At 37.2% G+C, this 21,518-nt stretch overlaps 2 protein-coding genes across 2 annotated transcripts in view; both read left to right on the forward strand.

The window, feature by feature from the left end:
* The window catches only part of ERCC5 (ERCC excision repair 5, endonuclease), a 29,798-nt gene extending 25,881 nt beyond the window's left edge, over positions 1-3,917 (forward strand). The window contains exons 13-15 of the mRNA XM_007960848.3: positions 421-621; positions 1,482-1,566; positions 3,242-3,917. Of these exons, the coding sequence (XP_007959039.3) occupies positions 421-621; positions 1,482-1,566; positions 3,242-3,826 (871 nt within the window). The 3' untranslated portion in view covers positions 3,827-3,917. The remainder of the gene's footprint in view (positions 1-420; positions 622-1,481; positions 1,567-3,241) is intronic.
* Positions 3,918-4,023: 106 nt separating this feature from the next.
* LOC103214744 (putative methyltransferase-like protein 21E) overlaps positions 4,024-21,518 on the forward strand; it is a 29,757-nt gene continuing 12,262 nt past the window's right edge. Inside the window, exons 1-4 of the mRNA XM_007960846.3 lie at positions 4,024-8,610; positions 9,207-9,286; positions 19,402-19,568; positions 20,971-21,088. Of these exons, the coding sequence (XP_007959037.1) occupies positions 9,220-9,286; positions 19,402-19,568; positions 20,971-21,088 (352 nt within the window). The 5' untranslated portion in view covers positions 4,024-8,610; positions 9,207-9,219. The remainder of the gene's footprint in view (positions 8,611-9,206; positions 9,287-19,401; positions 19,569-20,970; positions 21,089-21,518) is intronic.

Here is a 21,518-nt window from a genome sequence, read left to right on the forward strand (position 1 = left end):
TACATTACTTCCATTTTACTGCTGAGAAAGAAACCCAGAGAAGTTGTAACTTTTGTGGTGTAATTATGAGTGTGGGCTCTAGAGGAAGACTGTACCAATTCCAGCTGTGAAATCTGGAGCCTGTTACTTCTTTTTGAGTTCAATTTCCTCCTCTGTGAGGTGAGGGTAACGATAGGACATGGCTTGTGTCATGATTGGGTATGTGAAATATTTAACACAGTGCCAAGCACAGAGGAAGCCTTCCATAAATGTTTGCCATCATTACACATTGTGGCTAATCATACTGAAATTAATAAAATATTCTATATATCATATAATTTGAGTTAGAACTTGAGTTTACATGTTCTAAGTTTAGTTCTTCATCCATAGGGCATGAACTGTAATGTCCTATTGCTGTGTAAGTAATTGTTTCCTTTACAGAGAATGGTGGCATGAAGCTCAAAAAAATCCAAAGATAAGACCTAATCCTCATGACACCAAAGTGAAAAAAAAATTACGGACATTGCAGCTCACCCCTGGCTTTCCTAACCCAGCTGTTGCCGAGGCCTACCTCAAACCCGTGGTGGATGACTCGAAGGGATCCTTTCTGTGGGGGAAACCTGATCTCGACAAAATTAGAGAATATCCTTTACTTCTTAAAAGAGAAGGAAACACCTTGTGAAATATGTGTTTGGTTTAAAACTTACAGAAGAGAAACTTGGATCATTTTTTCTTAATATCCCGTTAATCCCATATTCTTAGTATCCCGTTCTCCTTTTCACTCCTTTTTCCCTCTCCTTAGTTGTTGTTTTTTGTTTGTTTGTTTGTTTTAAAGGAACAGTGTATCACTCTGTCACCCAGCCTGGGGTGCAGTGGTGCAGTCATAGCTCACTGCAGCCACCACTTCCTGGGCTCAAAGGATCCTTCTGCCTCAGCCTCCTAAGTAGCGCCAGCCACTGCATCTGGCCCCTCTTTTTAGTTTTAAAGGGGATCTTAGTTTGAATAAGCAGTGATAAGCATTCACAGATACAACTACATACTTAAATATTATTGATTCTGAAAGAAAGAAAGATGACTAATCTTGTCCTTTTTATTACTGGTTTTCCTCTCCGTGTATATTTAAGTAATCATTTGGACAGATGTTTCAAAACTTGCACTAGAATTAATCCAACTACATTTTATTTTTTCTCTCAAAGAAATAGGTAGGATATCTGAAACTTGTTTTTATTCCAGTTAACCTTTTTTCATAGTCACAAGTCTTTGATATCCTACAGTGAGAGCTACGTATGTTTTATTTTAAAGAATTGAAAAGAACGTAGTGCCAGATGATTATGCCGGAGTAATTTATTTTGTTACTACTTTCTTTTAGCACTCTAATCTTTATAAATAGGAAAATCTTAGGAGATATGGGGAATGGAATCAAAAATGGGTTCTTTGGACCTTTTTATTTATCACTTGTTTAAATATGTTTCAAAATATTTATAAGTCTTAACTGTCTGCATATTTTGTCAGCGGTATTTCGGCTGGAACAGAACGAAGACAGATGAATCTCTGTTTCCTGTATTAAAGCAACTCAATGCCCAGCAGGTAATCACGGTGGATCCTTCTCCTAAGTTCAGGATGAAGAGTAGGCTGTAGTTGACAGCTGTTAAAGACCAGTTAACTCTTTTATTTTAGGACATAAAGCAGACATTTTGAAATTAGGATAATTTAGATGAGAGAAGAGAAGAAAATAGAAAAAGAAAAATTAGACTTTGGCTTCATTTCTTATAATCACTCTTAGGGCTGAACTTTTGAGTCCTTTCATATTCATTTTTTTTCTTTGAAAAAACCAGTCTAATAATTGATTTCACACTAAGGTGTTTCTGAGTAAATACATTACCCCTTTGGCGTTACTTTCATTTTTTAACGAAAGGAAGTGTTCATTCCAAAGCGATTCTGATCATTTAAGTTTTTATAAGTACTAATATTTTTAAATTCTATAAATTAATCTTGAAAGGTAGAGGTTCAGTCATTATTGTGTATCAGTAGGAGAGGGTTTTATGGGGAAGGAGCCCTTTTGTATGACCTTCAGTTCCTCTAGGTACCTACTTCTTGCTTTATCTGTGAGTATGTTCTGACTCACGCAAAGCAAGCTTTCGCTCACACTAGAAACAACCCACAAGGCATACATACAAATGAACCACTTAGCAGAAATGAGAGTGTAGCTTTTGAGATAATATATTTAAATTAAACTCGTTTTCATTAGGCTTGGATAATTTTGAAAAGCATGAACAAGACTGAGACAACATTTCTACGAGTTTCTCTTTGTTTTTTGGATGACTGTCTACTGGAAACATTATAAACCAACCGAAAAGCAAAGCTATTTGGCTTAGTGTCTGGTGACTTCTTAATTTCAGATAAATTTTGTTGTAATATTTATCTCCTTTTTCATTCTAAAACTTAATGTGTTTATTGTTCCAAAATTAGAAAATGAAGAAAATGAATTAAAACTACTCATTATTTACCTTCTCTAATACAGATGTTAACATTTAGGTTAACAAATTTTCCTACATTTATTTGTGACCATACTAAGTGTAACTTAATATATCTAATCCTCCCCCAACTTAGCATATTTTCTTCTATGTATTACGTAGTTTTCTTAATTCCAGATGACTAGATTACATGTCATGAAAGGGATTTAAATAATTAGTTCAGTCTACTTGTTGGGCCTTTAATTTTCAAGTTTTTATAGAATGCTGTGATGAACATTAGGCATATAGCTTTACCCATATGTAGCTATTTATAAAGAGTACCTTCTTAAAAGTGAAGTTGCTGAATAAAAGGCACGAATATTTCTTACAGTTGCGAATATATACTGTGAACTTGCGTCTTAAAGGCATTGTATGACGATAATGTTTTTAAAAGAAAGATATAGTAGGACTTAGACACAGGCCCCATGAAATTGTGTTCCCCCTGAGGAAGATGAAACGTTTAGCTACAGAAAAATATTTAACACTCTTTGAATATCTAGGAAGAGATTTCTCATTTGAGATGTGGACTAAAGACTTAGTTGACAGAGATGGTACAAGTAGTGCTTTAGGTATGATTTAGAGAGTGAAAATTACTATCAGTAATTCATTGGGAGAGAACTGGGTTTTGGGAGATAATGAATTAATATTCTCTGACATAGTAATCCAATGTGAGTGATCAAGGTTGAGCTTGTTGATTTGGTTCAGAAACTTGTCTGATTTATTGTTATTATTCTTTTGTTATTTTTTAGACACAGCTCCGAATTGATTCCTTCTTTAGATTAGCACAACAGGAGAAAGAAGATGCTAAACGTATTAAAAGCCAGAGACTAAACAGAGCTGTGACATGTATGCTAAGGAAAGAGAGAGAAGCAGTAGCCAGTGAAGTAGAAGCAGTTTCTGTTGCTATGGAGAAAGAATTTGAGATACTTGATAAGGCAAAAGGAAAAACCCAGAAGAGAGGCATAACAAATACATTGGAGGAGTCATCAAGCCTGAAAAGAAAGAGGCTTTCAGATTCTAAAGGAAAGAATACGTGTGGTGGATTTTTGGGGGAGACCTGCCTCTCAGAATCATCTGATGGATCTTCAAGTGAGGATGCTGAAAGTTTAATGAATGTACAAAGGAGAAGAGTGGTGAAAGAGCCAAAAATCAGTGCTTCAGATTCGCAGAACTCAGTGAAGGAAGCTCCTGTGAAGAATGGAGGTGTGACCACCAGCAGCTCTAGTGATGATGACGGAGGGAAAGAGAAGATGGTCCTTGTGACTGCGAGATCTGTGTTTGGGAAGAAAAGAGGGAAACTGAGACGTGCAAGGGGAAGAAAAAGGAAAACCTAATTAAAAAATATGTATCCTCTATAATTAGGTATGACAGCCTTTTGTAATGAATTTGTTGTGAAGGCATAATAAAATTAACTATTTGCATGGGCTTTGTATTTAGTGTGTGGTTTTTAAAAATACAAATGCTAAATTTGACATTTGTTTTTTAATGTTTTTCTTTTCTAGTCTTTTTTAGTTGAATATTTCAAGTATTGGATATTACCTTGTGTTCACAGACTTTGTCTTTTCATGTTTTTGTTATCTGACAATGTCTGATCCTTCCTGGCCACATGTAAAAAAAATGAAAAAGATTTCTATTGATCAGCACTCACTCTCAACAGGCATTCCCTCTGACATTCAGACCTAACTGAGAAGAAACATGTGCATGTTTCTTATTCCACAATAGTGGCAGTTTTACACAACTGTTTAGCTCTGCTGCCCATGGCTTTGCATTTTCCCTCAGGTTCCACTTAAAAGCATAGCAGGAGGGAACCTCACTGCTGGAACATATTTGAATATGTTTGCTGTGGTTTTAGCAAATAATTAGGAAACCTAAATGGGGTCCATCCTTCCACCTGTGAGCATTAAGTGTATGGGAACCTCTGTACCATTATGTTTGGGTTTTAAAGGAGACTTCACTTGTCAGAAGCTGACTTCTGTGTAAATGGATTTGGAGGCTCGGGGCTGGAGTTGAACTGGTGTAGGTGGGTCAGCTTTAGGAGTGGCCTGCAGAGGTTGATTGTTGTTGACACAGTGTTTGTTCGGAGTGGACAGACAAGGTTATTTTAAGACTGCTCCTGCGGAGACCTCTCCCAAGAACAACTCCCAAGCTCCCAGTTGCTTCGAGTTAGGAACGATTGGAGGAGAGTGCTACCAATTACTTAAGCGTGGGTCGTCTGCCTTCAGACTTGCCTTCCCAGGTCTGTCTTTTTGGCATCTTTAGTATTTCCATCTTTCCTGACTTTTCCCTTCAGCCTTCAAATTGAAAATCTTCACCAATAAAAACAAAATCCAAATAGATAACCTCCAGCAGTCTTGGAATGACTCCTAGATGTGTTGTTTTTTAGGCTCTCATTTATGTTGACTTGTCAGCCAAACTTCTCCAGTCCTTGAACTACAGCAGCTGCTTTTCTTTGCACATTATTTCTTCCTAATTTCAAATATGTCGTCTGTATCCATCGTTCTTCTCTAGCAGCTTCCTTCTAAAGTCAACAGTGATTTCCACAGAAATAAACTCAAATGGTTTCTTCATGCTTCTTTTCTCTGGAGGAACTTGGAGCAGAACATTTTTGGAGGCAAGGGGAGGAAAGAAAAACTTTTTCAGGTTTTTCTCATTTCTCAGAATGACTTGTCACTGGGAGTTTTCTGCATATATGGTTGTAGGTAGGATAACAGTCTTGCTGTTAAACAAATTTAATTTGATGCCTTTAGTAGATATTTACCTTTGTTTTTCACTGCATTAGCTGGGGGAAAGGATAAGCCACTGTAACAAAAGATGCTTATATACAATGGTCCAAATAAGCTAGAACATTACTTCTCTCTTACTCAACAGTCTGGCCAGTTTGAGCTGATGAAGCAGTTGTGCACCATGAGGTCATTCAGTCTTGTGTTCAGCCAAGCCCTAGGGTGCTATCTTGCCTGAGGGGTCTATTCTGGGTGACTACTTCATCTGCATTGCATCCTGCCAGAAGGTGAAAGAACAAAAGTCCAGGACAAGCAGAATGTCCTGTGAAGGGTGACTAGAAACATCACTATTCTCTCATTTCGTCCACCTGGACTGAGCATACGGCCACAGCTAGATATGCTCAGAAATGGAATTTCTACCCCATCTATGTGTCTAGGAAGAAGGGGAAATGGATGGTTAGGACCATGATAAACTTGTTCTGTAACACTATTTATATAACAGTTTAATATTATATCTTCTTTTTCTCTTAACCCTGTGACCAAGACATAATGCTTTTACAAGGGGAGAAACACGTTTAGAGACATTAACCAGTTTTGCCAAATTCACCCATGTAGTAGGTAAAACTTCTCACCTGAACCGAAATCTCCTAACTCAAAATTCCAGGGTGCTATTTTACCTATATGAAAGAGGTTGCCCATTTAAAATTATCAGCAGCTGGACAAATTTTTTATTATTCACATCAAGTTGGTGTACCTAGAGCTGATTTAGGTACATAATAAATATGCTTATATTTATATATATGTATAAAGCTTATTTAGCTTATTTCGATTATCTTCCAGCTCATTAATATTTTATTTAGCTTTATACTTGCTGTTAAACCCATATATTGAGTATTTTATTTCATTGATTGCTATTTTTCAGCTCTATTTGACGCTTTTTTTTTTTTTTTTCCAATTTGACCCATTGTTGTAGATTCCGGTTCTCTGGTGTGCTTCTCCTTGTCATCTGTTTTTGAGCATCTTAATCACAGTTATTTGAAGTCTGTCTAATAACTCCAATATCCAAGTCACCCATGAGTTTATTTCTGTTGTCTGTTTCTTGGTATGCTTGGGTAAGTTTTGACTGAATGTTGGACAGTCTATGTGAAAAATGATAGGTACTCTGTATCTTCCTCTAGAGAGGATTCCAGAGTGTATTTTGACAGGCAGCAGAGGGGAAGATCACCTCAATGCAGCCAGCCAGGACCAAGTAGATTCAAGGCTGGTTTGCAGTTTTTTTCTGTAAGACTCCAACATCTAGTTTCCCCCGCATTCCAGGAAAGTCGCTTTCCAGGAGTGCCCTGATGTTTCCTCTTTTGCGCTTGGATCTGCTTTTGCCACTGAATGCTTCAAAAATTCGCCTCTTGCCCTAAACAGCTTAATCAGTCAATTCTTTGAGTGAATGATCGGCGCTAAGTGTCAGGCTTCTCTGTCCCTTTTTTTCTGGGATCTTGGGCCCACAATTCTGGCTGTCTTGTCAGCCACAAACACTTTTCTTTTGTCTCCACAGTTTTATGAGATTGTCTGACACTCCGCTGTTATCCTTACATGCGGTCCTCTCTTTGGCTTCCTCGAGAAACAGCAATGCCTGGAATTCTTGGCGGCTTTGACAGCTCTCTGGTACTTTATAACAGAGGCATGTTTGTGTAGGGTGTGTGTTTAAAAATCTTTCTCATTCTTAATAGAAGCTGAGGTTTGCTATAAGCTGCTTATAGCTGGAGGCAGAAGTCACTATGTACTTGTTAAACAGTTCAGTATAACTGAAGTGATCATTGTCATCATGTTGGTTAAGATGCTTGATTTAGGGACTCTGCCTCTTATGAGATCTAACAGTGAGGATTGCATGATCTTTCCAAAAAGTCCTTAAAAAAGACAATGGTTTTTACTCATCATTTATTCTTGTTTTTAAAAAAGCCCAAAAGAGAGAGTATCCTCTGCCCCAAATTAACTGCCTATGAATAATAGTTTGCATTGTTGAGGTTTTTGAACTTTCCAGAATGTTTTTACCTATAATATTCACCCCATAAATATATGTTGTATGACTTTTGTATCAATTTTAAAAGATATTTATATTTTTTTGAGACAGGATCTTGCTCTGCTACCCAGGCAGGAGTTTGGTGGTGTGACCACGGCTCACTGCAGCCTCCATTTCCTGGGCTGAGTGATCCTCCTGCCTTAGCCTCCCAAAGGCTAAGGCACCCTTCTGATATATCCTTGTTTTATAGATGATGAAACCAAGAAACATACTAAGTAAATGGCTTAAAATCACAATCTAATTATAGGCAGGAATAACTAAAATCAGACTTCCCAACTCCTAGCCCTTTCCAATGCATTAAAGTGACCTTGATTCATCTGTGTATACATCATGGACCTGTAGTCATGCTCCTAAGTTTAACTTTCCAATATTGCTTGTATCGTTAACTCGGTAACTTTCTATCAAGGACCTTTCCAGTGGCGTGGGAAATGTGTATGTCCTCTGAGAGGCACACCTACATGCACTTGGGCAGGTGCACAGGTGGATCTATATTCTCAGCCTGCCCATTCAGTCTGAACAAAAAGGAATCATGGTAGTTTGATTCCTGGGTGCAGAGCAATGCTACACACATTCTGGTATGGTTGTTGGAGTCTAAAAACAGTGTTCCCATGCAGATAGGTGACATGCAAAATATGTGGCCTTCATTTCCTAGAATGTCATAGCCATGGAGTCTTAGAATAACTCTTGGCATCCCAATTAAAAGCTGGATCACTTCCTCCAAATAGTCTTCGCTCACTTCCGGGAGTGGGTTGTATTCACCTTTAGCTCTGTTCACGAGACACTCACATGGGATATTCCTAGCCTTCTGCCCCCTTAGTTACGGGCATTCCAGCCTCACTGCTGTATAACCAGAGGCATGGGAACTGCAGCTGTCAGATCCTAATCCCTTCTGCTTGGACGCGTTACCAGTGTGTACAGTAGTAAACTGTGTGCTGTGATGCTAGCTTTTCAGTCACTACCAGAGGTCTCAGCAACAAAAACAAAAATTGTGGATGATACGTTTTAACCTTCTAGAAACTCAGCTAACTCCTTTTGGTATGTCCAGGCTTTCCATTTAAATATCAGCTTTAAGGCAGACACGTATAATGAAGACGTCTTTCTTTAATGGGAGAGATCTAAATTGGGAGCAAAACACGTGACCACTTTTGCTATCGTTTTAGCTGTGTAGCCTCAATGACATAATGTAACCTTGGCTTTCCTGATTTGCAAACTGTAGGGAAAATAATGTCTTCTAACTTGCTGAAGTATGCTGTAGAAGAAAATGTGGTGGCTGTAAAAACTACTTTGGGATTCTTGGAAGAAAGGAGTGCTATATTAATTCACGGTACTGCAATAGTTATTTTACCCCAGATTGAGAAGTAAAATATCAAATTGTTGTTTTCCAAAGTTTGAATAACTGTTAAATTTATTCAGATAATCTGCTCTATTCGAGAGGCGTAAATAGTTTCTTCAGTTTTAAATATATCGGCTGTGATAGTATGGACTCCTTAAGGCTGCTCAAAAGATTATTTGGCAGTGAGGCTGTTGGACATTGCATACGTGCTAATGATGCATTGATGGTAACAAGAGAACTTTCAATGTTTTAATCACCTCTTAAATTTTAGGATTGCGATCTTACTAATCAATATGAAGATGATGCCTTTCTTTGTTACAACTGAGGTAGTCTGGTGAAGAATATGTTTTCTTTCTATAGTAGCTTTTTAAAATTTCTGACTCAGAAGCCTTTTGTTCTCATTTTAATTTGTTCTAGATGGTGTTTAGATGGTCTTTCTTAAATCACACTTTGTTAATGTATGATATTTTAATATAATTTTGTCTGCTGTATTTGAAGTTAAACTTTATTAAGAAAATATAAAAGCACTGCATTCACATTTTGAATTAATTATTACCATTTGATATTTTAATGTATTGTCTATCTAGTTTTCAAGAAATAATGAAGAAAACATCAATATGTCATCAGCCATCATTTCATTACTTGTTGGATTCAGAAGCTCAAGAAGGTAAATCATTTTATGTTTATGTAGCTTACCAATTCTAAGAAAACAAATAACTAATAGAATATAAAGTGTCACCTTTGCAATATTCATTAATGTCTTAAAGGGAGCTGGGACTTTTATCAATGGTGTATTATGTCTTGGTTTATATTTGCAAGCCTGCAAACATCTTGAATAATGTTTAATGTCTATTACTATAACATGATCTTGATATGTTAAAGATACTTTTGACAATGTGTTAGATTTATAGACTTGCTAAGCTTGTATAGAGTTTTTGATCTTCAAATAAGGAATACTTTTTTTCTCAAGAGTGGTACACTAAATGTTTGATGTGATTTCTAAGCAAATTTTATTTCAGATAAGAAGCTTGTAAGAAAGATAAAAATAGTTTTATCTAAAAACTATAAGTTTTTACTAGTACTTGGATGAAAGGCGAATTTAGGCTATACAAACATCTATAGCCTGAGTTTATGGTTCCTCTAACTATTAATCAGAGGCAAATACATAACGTAATTTGACCTCTGGATGTAAGGAGATTAAGTTTGAATTCTACTATCAGTGTGGTTATTTGACATTGAACCATCATTTTTATATAGTCTTAAATATCAAGCTTGACTTTGCATGAGTTATGTAATATAACTGTCCCTATTGTCTTGAGATCAAAAGTACAGACATACACTCTTGACAGACTAGAAAAATTACCATATTTTTGTAGAGCAGTTGTAATACAAATCTAACTATCTTGATTTCTTTTGTTCTCTCCTTATCTGCACACACTGTAGATGTTTTCTGAACACTATAGTCCTGGTTTTTCTGTTTTTGGCCATTCCAGGTGGCTTCTACCTAGGGGAGCACATCTTTAGGCCAAGAGAGCTGGGTGTATGCCCAGTGTTGGCAGCCTACCTGGCTGAAACACAAATAGTTTCACCAAGTGATTCTTGCAAACCTAACCATTTAAGTTGATCACTTAGAGAACCGAGAAATTTAGATGATTTGAATGAAGATGCAATTTCTGTGTGGTTTATGAATAAAATTACAGCATTATCATTACCATTAGTAACAATTCTTGGTTTCAACTGTGTAGAAGATAATTTGGCAAATTACAAAGGAAATGGAAGAAGTTCAAGGTAAGGTTGAGACGGAACTAGCATTACAATGTTTTACAACACAAACAAACACACTCTGTAATTATATAGCCAATTAAAGCATTAAAAATGTGTTCACACACAGAGAGCTAAGGGGATTAAGGATGTGTCCTTGGAGCAGATCAGGTGGCATTTGGTTGGAAAGGCATCACCAAGTAGAGGAACACTCAGTTCTCAAGCACTGAAGGATACGGACTTTTCCTGCCCTAACTCTTTTATACTTAGAATCCTGTGCTTGGAAAGGATGGAGCAAACCCATAGCTCAGTGCTCGTATTTCAACACTGGCATGAAGATCCAAGAATTATAGGATGTCACTTATTTATATACGGATTAAAATTAGGGCTATGGTGGGTGCTAATAATTCTTCTATATTTGTTTCTAAGGCTATATTATAATCTAAAGTGTCTAAAACCTTACCCACATTAACTATTCTAAATATCCTATGTTGCCTGCCTCATGCCAACAGCCTCTCTCCAGCTGTTAGTACATGTAGCAATCTGTTATAGAACAGTAGGGTCACCCGAGGACCTGCAGCCTTGGGGCAGATTCATCCTTGCCCAAGGCTCAACGATTCTGGCTCACAATGACCCTCAAGTCTGTCACGTCTTGGCATCCTACTTACTACCTCTTGTCAGTTTAGGGCCTTCAAGACATAGATGCCAAAATGGGGCTAAGCATGTAAGGGATTTACTTGGGGAAATGTTTGTGGAGGATAAGGAGGAAACAGAAATAGGGAAGGAGGGTCTTCTGAGCCCAACGTGGGTCCAGTGCCCGTGAGAGGAGAGAGAGAAGACAGATTGGATGAAGAGTCTCCAATTGCAACACAATTCTGAGTCAGTCTCAGGTGGGCTGATGAAAATCCTTGAGCAGGAGTTGCCCACTAGAGGGGTGTCCTATATGGAACAGGAACTGGCTGGCTTGAGTAGGCAGCCCCAGGAGGAGCATGCTCTCCCAGGAGCCATAACTGCAGCAGTGGGCAGTGTTGGGCAACTCTGCTCCTTGTGGCAGGTTCTCTTAATCTCAGTGGCACACCCAGAGTAGTATGTATTTAAAATAATTTTGCTTTGCAGGTTTGCCCCTTCACCTATATTTTCGATCTCAGTCAATGGCAACATCACTCCCCAGGCTACCCAGAAACCTGGAATCATCCTGATCTTCTCCTTTTCCTTCACACCCTTCATCATTACATCTCATTGAGTTTACATTCCTGATATGTTTCCCTATCCCTTGTTCCATTTCCACCATCACTTGTCTTGATTCAGGTCTTCATTATCTCTGCTCCTGACTGCTGTTAACCGCCTTGTAATTGTCTGTCTTACTCCGGGCCAACTCCCTTTCCTTACCCTATAGTTCTTTTTCCTACTGTAACCTGCACTGCGTCATCTTTTAAATCCACATCTTGTCACATTTGTCTTCTGCTTAAAATTCTTCAGTGCCTCGTTGTTTCTTATAGGATGAAATCAAGACTTCTTAGCATGGCATAATGTGTTTTACCTTGTGCTACTATCTTCATTTATCCTATATTCTGGTTCTCAGGGTTTCCAAAGTTCGAGAACTGGTCAGGAGACTTTTTGCCAGTGGGCTTTTGCACATGTCATTTCCTGTGTATGACAGGTCTTCCCTTCTCTTATTTGACAAACTCATAATTAGGAAGTCTCAGATAAGTCTTTCCTGAGCTCTCTGAGAGGTGGAACTTTCTATTTTTGAGTTGCCTACTGAAGCCTCTGTTATAGCACTTTTACTGAACCTGTGTTATACAGCACTTGGTCTGCCTTCTAATTCATAGTGCCCAGGTACTTAATAAATGAGTGAATGGATGAATGAATTAGCTGTAACATAACCCTATTGGCTGACTTCAGTTTGCTCATTAGCAATGATCTTGTATTTCTGATCATCACTCAGTTGACTCCCTTCAGGACTTAATATAATGTTCTACTCAAGGTATCACATTAAAATTTTTCGGGAGCATCTTCATAAATCTTTGCAGAATTGGATTAATGGGTAATATTGCTTTTATAAACAGTATTGCATTAATATATATGGAAATTTATGTAATTGTATCACTGTTTTAAGAAACCTATCAAACTACAGTCTGAGGCAATATATTTAATATACTAGTTGGAGTACTATAGCACATATAATTACTAATGTGAGAATAATTTATTAACACATGTTAAACATTTTACAAGTAACATGAATAATTAACTTCCAGATAAGACTAATAAATTTCTACATGTTGAATAAAAATACTCTTGAATATACCAGTCTACTTCAGGTGTCTTCAAAACTCAGCTTTGAATGTCAAGTTTGAATGTCAATTGTCGCCCCTAGGGGAGGCATACCACCGCTTCAAAGGCACACAAGTTCATACTTGCCTCCTTGACCCAAGGTTACTGCCTTCATTTAGACACTTGTCATTTTTCATCTAGATTGTTCCAATTCTTCTAATTAGCTTGTAAGGTCACCAGTTCTTCAGCTACTGGTGTCAGATGTAGTTCTTAAATATCAAATCTGATCATGTCAATTCCTGTTCTAATAATCTTTATTGACTCCTCCTCACCTTATAGAACAAAGGTCAGTGTTGCACATAAATGTAATCCCAACCTACTTCTTCAGGCTTATTTTCTATAGTTCCCCAGCATACACCTTGCATAATGCTGATTATAATCCTTAAAGACACAATCCCAAATGCCATGATCCTGAATGTTGAAATCCCCTTTGAAATACAAAGAACAAAGAACAAACTCCCTCACATCTAACTGAATTCCCAAACCATAATGATAGATTTGGAATTAGGTGCCATCAAAACTTCTGAAGGTGGATTTCAAGGTGTTACCAACAATTTCTTTTTTCATTCACTCCAATACATTTGCCAGAAAATTCAGGTGAGTGGATTGCCTGTGGAATATGGTAACACGGAAAACTTCAGTTCAAAATGCATTATTTGTCTGCATTGGCATTCCTTTCAGCTGATGAAATTCTAGGAGCTCTTAATGAATTACAGCTGAATTTTCCTGATGAAGCCAGCAAAGTTACTGACTCTGAAATAACTATGTGCACAGTAGGATAAGAAAGCACACAGTGATGTTGCTGTTTTATCACCAGTATTGTTTCAGCCTGATATGTGGTCTGTATATGAGTGCATGAGCAATGGATTTCCCTGTACCCAAAACAACAAAGAAGCATGACACAGAAGATGGGAAATTTAATAGGAAATGCTCATGTCAGTGTATATTGAATCAAATTAGAGTTTCAAAAAGAGCAGCCTCATGTAGAAAATCAATGTGAATGTATTCTTCAAGAAGAGCCATGACCTAAAAGAAAAGAAACAGTTACTCATCTCCATGCAAGACTTCAGAATAGAGTTAATGATCGTGGAAGTCGGCCAGCTCTTACAGGCTACCTCCTGTAAGTTGGTAGCCCATAATTTATCCCTGTAATACACTTTTTCCTATGTTGAATTTTCTTTTTAGTTTCTTTGGGAAGGTTTTGTTTTTCTTTTTCCTTTTTTAAAGTTTTTTTTTCTCACCATTTAAAATCAGCATTATTTTTTACAACTCATTATGCTGTATGTTTCACCTTTACATTTTCAAAACTAGAGGTATAAATTGTATGAGCTTTTAGAGAGTTCTAATTTGTTTTACGCATTTTTTTTTGCAAATTTGACTCCATGAAAGTGCATTTTAATAACGCTGACTTTGTGTGTAAGCATTGTGTATATATGTAAAAACCTTAAAACTTCCTCAATAAATAAAGGGATGTCCTTTTTCTGCATCTGCATTTGTGAAAGGTAACATTTTTCAAGATCTCAGCTCTTTAGGCGACTGTATAAGTGGTGGTGACCCACTGGTGGTATTTAATTTTAATTTTTTCAGCAAGGGGGTCTCACTATGTTGCCCAGGCTGGGCTCTAACAATCCTTCCACCTCAGCTTCCTGAGTAGCAGGGACTACGGGTGTGAGCCACTGCATCCAGTTCCATTGTAGGTTTGGATCCGTTTCATCAAAAGACTTAGGTTGGTCATCAGGATATTTCAAGTGACCAAACTATATAAGAGATTTCTTTATGAATACAGTTTGTCTGCTTATAACTGTTATACCCATGTAACTGTGGGTAGCACACCTGAGTGCTTATGATTGCAAAATTGTGTATGTTATTATTGCCAATTTTATTGCATAAAGTAGCCCACGAAGTGTTCTGTTGTATTTTTATGTTTCTAAACTCTTTTAAAAATGTAAATATGTTTTAAAGAACTTTTAAAATTATTTTTATCAGAATTATGTATTTGGGGTTTTGATCTTTCAGGATTCAACACTGGGGATTATGGCTTCAGAAATTGTATCTTTTGGGATTCTGGCCCAAACCCCTAGCCTTGTACCCTCGCTCTATAGATCTTCTAACAACTCCTGGGCTTAAATATCTCCTCTTTTATGATACTTCTCCTGATTCAACCAACCACTCATGCTTCCATAGCATTTTAGAAAGACTTGTTGTATAGCATTTATCAAGCTATTGACATTTGTTTCGTTGTCTGTCCCTTCCATGATCCCAGTAGCAAACTTGTAGTACAACTAATTCATGTTGTTTTTCCACTTGCATCCTGAGCAATCTCAATAAAAGATACGTTTTCTTTCTTTTGTAAGGACAAAATGTAGCATTGTATGGTCTACTTGATTAGAGTTATAACCTCTATACATTCTTGAAACTAAGAAGACCAGCAGACAGAGAATATTTGTAGAATCTTCTCAGGAATTGGTTTCAACATAAGGGTCCAAGACCTTGGCATTGCTGAGGCTTTCAGAATTGTACCTTTTAAGTTAAGCCTGTGACTATTTACTAATCCGAAAATATCTTTAGCTTCTTTTTTTTAAATATGTAGGCATTTCTAAGAAGCACATGACATTCATCTTTGAATAGAAGATTCATTTGAATGACAGTTTCTTTCATTTAGTAGAGGGGATTTTACTTTAAATTTTGCTGGCAGGTTTTCATGACAGCCCTCAAATGGAAGCTTGAATTCACTTGTCATAGCTATTAAAGAGTTTTTTTTTTTTTTGGTGGGGGGGATGCATTTCTGTGATCTGGCCCTTCCACTTATTATTGCTATTATTGACCTTAAAACTATAGAAGAGAATAATATAGACAAAGCCTCTATTTTTGAAGGCTTGCTGTAATCCAGAATTGAAGTCAATTCATTGTTGAATTTTCCTCTTAAAATCATCCTCATAATGTAGCAGAATCTTGCTACTTTTCACTTTATACTTGAAACCCCTTTAATTCTCAGGAGAACGAGAGCACCTGGTAGATTTTATTCAGTATCAGCAAAGACTGAATAGCAGGAAAATGATGTTAAGACTTTTTTTGTATCAAAAGGATTAAAATACATAAGCCCAAGATAGCAACATAATTGCAATACTCTGTCTTGACTATGCTTTATTTACAATCTATTTTAATATTTGTGTTTTAATATTCAATTCACCAATCAAATAATGTTCTAAAACTATAGTAGATAGCTTTTATCTGAAGGTACAGTTATCAGAAGTTTTCTGCTTTTCATATAAGGAAGCTGATGTACAGAATCTTGGGTAATATTATCTGGTTTTTGTTGTTTGTCCTGGGGGCAAAGTGCTAGATAATGAGGAAAGAATATATGTGGAAAAATTATTCTTCAGAAATGTATATTAAAATTCCATTGTATGACAATGCTATTAATTTTTGTAGGAATTACTCTTCAAATATTAAAAACCAGACTATCTACTAATTCACCAATCTTCTCAATATTTGACTCATATTCAACAACTAAATATGCATGCAGTTTAAGGGGCCTGTTCTTTGTAAATTATTTGGAGCATAGATTTTTTCCTTTTTATGACAACAAGGCTGCTGTAGGGATGCCTTTATCATAGGGCAGCTCTTTCCATTAGATTCTAGTTTAGAGATTCTTATTATCAACCTTGAAATGGGTGGTGTTATTGTTAGAGCTTAATATTAAACATTTCTTGATTTACATAAAGAATTACCGTTAAAACTATCAATCACCTCAAGGCTGGGTGCGGTGGCTCACGTCTGTAATTCCAGCATTTTGGGAGGCTGAGGTGGGTGGATCAGTTGAGCTCAGGAGTTGGAGACCAGCCTGGGCCACATGGTAAAACCCCATCTCTACTAAAAAAATACAGAAATTAGCCAGGCGTGGTGGCGTGTGATTGTTGACCCAGCCACTCAGGAGACTGAGGCACGAGAATCACTTGAACCCAGGAGGCGGAGGTTGCAGTGAGCTGGGATTGCGCCACTACACTCCAGTCTGGGTGACAGAGCCAGACTCTGTCAAAACAAAACAAAACAAAAAACAAAACAAAACAAAACCCTCAAAAAACAAGACAACAACAAAAAAAGAAAAAAACTATTACTTCAAAATCTTTAAATAGTAGTTCACACTGGAAAACAGCAACCAATGTTTTAACATGGAAATAATTGTGTGTTTATGTGTATATGTTTGCTTTTAAAGTTTTACACTTTTAGACAAATTATTATTTTTTTTCTTGTCGTAAAGAAATTTCATTTTGATCATCATTCCTCTAAAAGAATTTTTTATGATTTTATCAGCATGGTACTTACAAAGAGCATATCCCCCTTTAGACAAATTATTTTAGGCAGCCAAGTTTAGTTTATTTGGGTTTCATGCTATAAATTATGCTAATTTATGAAGGTTACTTGTTGGATGCTTGTAGTATTCATATAATATTTAAATGCAAAAGAGAATATTAATATAAAGCATTATCAATTAAATTTTATTCAACCTGATAATGTTTTCTGTGATACATGACCATCTTAGGTGTATAACTAATTTTGCATTACCATTTATGAGTGATATAGTTGTGCTCTTTTTAAAGTGTATATGCAATTAGTAGTGGTTATATTTATTTCATGAAATCTCTTTGAAGGTTCTTTGTTTTAGGAGTGTAAGTAATTTTCAATTATAATATATTCATATATTTTTAAATCTCATTTCCATATGAAGGTAAAGATGGGGTCATTCTTAGAATGAAATAACTCTATTCAGAAGGACGCAGTCAAAAGCTAGGAATTCATTTGTTATTCCTCTGTAGTTGTTAGGACAGGAGCACTAATCTGGCCAACTAACCTTTAAAAGAACATGCAAAGTCAAAGATGTCAGGTTGTATCAGTAAATATTCACCGCCAAAGTTTGTAGATCAAAGACTGGGACTTTCGAAGATGCTCCTGGGACTTAGTGTACTGTAACATCTATTAATCCCTGATACCTTAGGTGACTTGTCATAGAAGTGCTACATTTACAAGTAGTATGCAAGGAGGCCCAAGAGGACAAATTCAGTTAAAGGTCAAGAAAGCAATTAACGTTCTCTACTTTTCCCTAAAGAACTTCCACAGCAAGTGTTGCCCTCCCCCTGCACCCCCAGTCTTAGCAAGGCAAGTGCATATAGTGAAATAGAAGTTAAAGTTCAAATAAAACACGTTACCAATATTATTTGGTTCTTAGAGCTCTTCCTGAATATGAGTGCATACAGTTGTTTAAGGTGAAGTACAGTGAAAAATATTAGAAGAGATGGTTTTGCTGAAAAATACCAAATTTCTATTTCTTTGTTTCCCCTGCATCTCTGTCAAGGGTCAATGTTTGCAGTAGTGGTAGAGGTGGGTGGTAGGCTGGGCCCTTCCTGTGGGTATGGTTAAATTGGAGTTCTTTTGAGGAGTACATGATTCTGTTTGTATTCTAAGCAGGATACACACACACACACACACGCACCCCAACTCTCTATTTTCTAGTCCTTCAAATTTTGAAAACTCTTGTGTTCACTCAGACCTTTTCTTTTTGATGAACGTGTTGAACTCCCCAAAACTGTCCTTATAAGGTGAGTTTCAAGATTTCTGACCTCTCGGTTGCTACGATTTCTCAGTGTCCCTCTAAAGTGGGCCTTCCCTAACTGGATGTACAAGTATAATCTGACTGTTGTAAAATAAAGCCTCTACCTCCCTGATTTTGGAAATTATATTTTTCATATGGGCTAGGTGCACCGATTTTTTGATGGTCATATTAAACTTTTGACTCATATTGAGCTTGTGGCCAAGTAAATGTATCTATGTACCCACCCCCTACACAGTGCTGCTAAACTCAGGCTGAATACAGTCTTTAGACTTATCTTTGTTAGATTTCACATTGTTAAGGCCAATTCATTGTTATAACTCAAGAAATTTTCCATCACATTTAGTTTTCTATTATACTTGTTGTCGCCATCACATTTATATATTCTGAAAACTTTATAATACTTGTAATGTCATCAGTTAGTCAAACCATTGGCAAAACTGTTCATCAAGGCAAAGCTGAGAACACACCATTTATTAGAAATGTCTATCCAAGTGGGCACCAGAGCCAAGAGCCTTGGGAGTACTGTGGAAAAGCACTTTCATCCAATCCAACAATTCTTCATAGGGATGCCATGAGATACCACGTGTTTGTGTCTGTGAATTTCCAATTTTTCCAAGGGCAGGGACCATATCTGTTTGGCTAGCTACTATATTCCATCACTCAGCACCATGCCTGGGTCACAGAACAACTAGGATTGCACTGGGTGGCCAATATGAAGAGGTGGGTTCTTATATTCCATCACCAATCTTTCTCTTAATCTATGTGAACTGGTTGGTGGCTCTTAAAATACATTGCTTTAAAAAAGTGCATCAATTATTATTTGTTGCGTGTAGCACTGCAGAAGTAGATAGTGGTGATTTCAGCTCCCATAAAAATAATAAAGATGTTGCCACCCTGATGAATGGCAATATTAGCTTACATTATGAGTCATTTTCAAATAGTTTACTTTATTATTTCTCACCTAAAGTCAATTCAAAAGCTCCTTAGTCTAAGCAGAAATGCTGTATTTCTGTCAAGTTCTTTTCTCTTTTCATGGATTTACTTATACAACTATTACCTTTTTCGTTTCCTTTCAGAGACCAGAGAAGACTATGATGACAAGCAGGTGGTCACAGAGATCATGGCAAGATGTTTTATTCCGACTTCGATAACAACTACTTCCTGGGAAAGTTTTCATTTTATTGGTCATGAGATTCGAATTACTGAGGCCATGGATTGTTATGGTGCTGTTGTTTGGCCATCGGTATAATTTCATACAGAATTTGTTACATTCCAATTATTTTTCCAGCCAGTTTTGTTCATTATTATGTTCTATTTGGAAGAAGAAAACAGGTTCCATATTCCTTCTTTGTGACCTCAAATAATACTATGTTTTAGAAATCATGTGATTGGGAAAGTACTTCTCCCAATTAACTCTATAATTCTATTTTTTTTTCTTTTTCTTCTTCTTCTTCTTCTTTTTTTTTTTTTTGAGACAGAGTCTTGCTCTGTCACCCAGACTGGAGTACAGGGGCATGGTCTCAGCTCACTGCAACCTCTGCCTCCTGGGTTTAAACTGTTCTTCTGCTGCAGCCTCCTGAGTAGCTGGAACTACAGGCGTGCACCACCACACCAAGCTAATTTTTGTAATTTTAGTAGGAATGGGGTTTCACCATGTTGGCCAGGCTGGTTTCGAACTCCTTGCCTCAAGTAATTCGTCCACCTCCGCCTCCCGAGGTGCTGGGATTACAGGCGTGAGCCACCACCCTGGACCTCAGTTTTTTTTTTCAGACAAAGTCTCACAATTGTTCCTGAGGCTGGAGTGCAATGGCATGATCTCGGCTCACTGCAACATCCGCCTCCCAGGTTCCAATGATTCTCCTGCCTCAGCCTCCCAAGTAGCTGGGATTACAGGCGCCTGCCACCATGCCCGGCTAATTTTTGTATTTTTAGTAGAGATGGGGTTTCACCATGTTGGCCAGGCTGGTCTGGAACTCCTGACCTCAGATGATCCACCTGCCTTGGCCTCCCAAAGTGCTGGGATTACAGGTGTGAGCCACTGTGCCTGGCCACAGGGCCTCAATTAATTGTATTTCTGACTTTATTAAAATTTGTAGGATTAATACAGCGTGTTTACTTCTTCAGTTTTTAAAAGAAGAGTTTAGAGCAGTAAACACTTTCATTTCCCCTTTTATTAGTTCCATTTGAGTTAAACAATTGCAATGAAATCTTTATGAGTCTCACATGTAGAATGTCCTCAAAGACCCTCAATCCTTTACCAACTGTCCCGTGAAGAGTAGTGGACTCACCACCCCACCTGCCCCGATCCCACACACTACTTGGAAATGACTAGTATTATCAGAAGTTGCTTCCTTTAAAAATGATCAAACCTAAGCAACTGAATTCCACTGTTTTAGTTCTCTCTCTTTTCCTCTCAGTAATCCCCAAGGAATTTTTCTAGTAGAAATGTTGAACCTCTCAGAGGATGCACTTTTGTTGACATTTCTTGGAGTGATGTACAGGTACACACATGAGTACTCTCACATACTCATATATGCATGTATACATATCATAACATTAGCGACATATTTATCCAATAAAGTTTAATTTTACTTTCTGTTATTACTTGCCAAGCATCCCTGTTTTCTTTTTTCTAACTTTCATAGGCCCTTGTTCTATGCTATTTCCTGGAAACAAATGCAAAGCAGTATAATATGGTTGACAAAAACGTGATTGAAATTGGAGCTGGAACAGGACTAGTCTCCATTGTGGCAAGTTTACTTGGTAAGCAGATATTTCTGATTGAATAGAGGGAGTGTCAGAGAATTTGATGATCAAATATCATTAGTTGTTTTACTATTCAGTGTACTATGACCTGCACCTATCTGGGACTCCTTAATTGTGTGAATGGGCTTCATCTAGAAACTACAGATTGTAAAGTCTCCTTACCGGTTTCTTTCATAGTTTTCTGCATTAAGTTGTATTAATTCTTCTTGTGGAATACTGTCACAAGCCTCAGATGAGGTGTTCTAACCAAGCGGTGCACGGAAGCATTCTGGTTGCAAGAGGAGAAATGTGAAATACTAGGCAGAGGCAGATTCTGTTGCTGCTGGTTCAGACGCACTTTAAATTGTAGCACCATTTCAGTGTTCCCACGGAGTTGTAGATTCTTTTTGAGTTTTGAAGTGCTATGCTTTTATGAAAAAGCACCTGT

The sequence above is a fragment of the Chlorocebus sabaeus genome, chromosome 3 (assembly GCF_047675955.1).
Source record: "Chlorocebus sabaeus isolate Y175 chromosome 3, mChlSab1.0.hap1, whole genome shotgun sequence".
In the NCBI taxonomy this organism is placed as follows: Eukaryota; Metazoa; Chordata; class Mammalia; order Primates; family Cercopithecidae; genus Chlorocebus; species Chlorocebus sabaeus.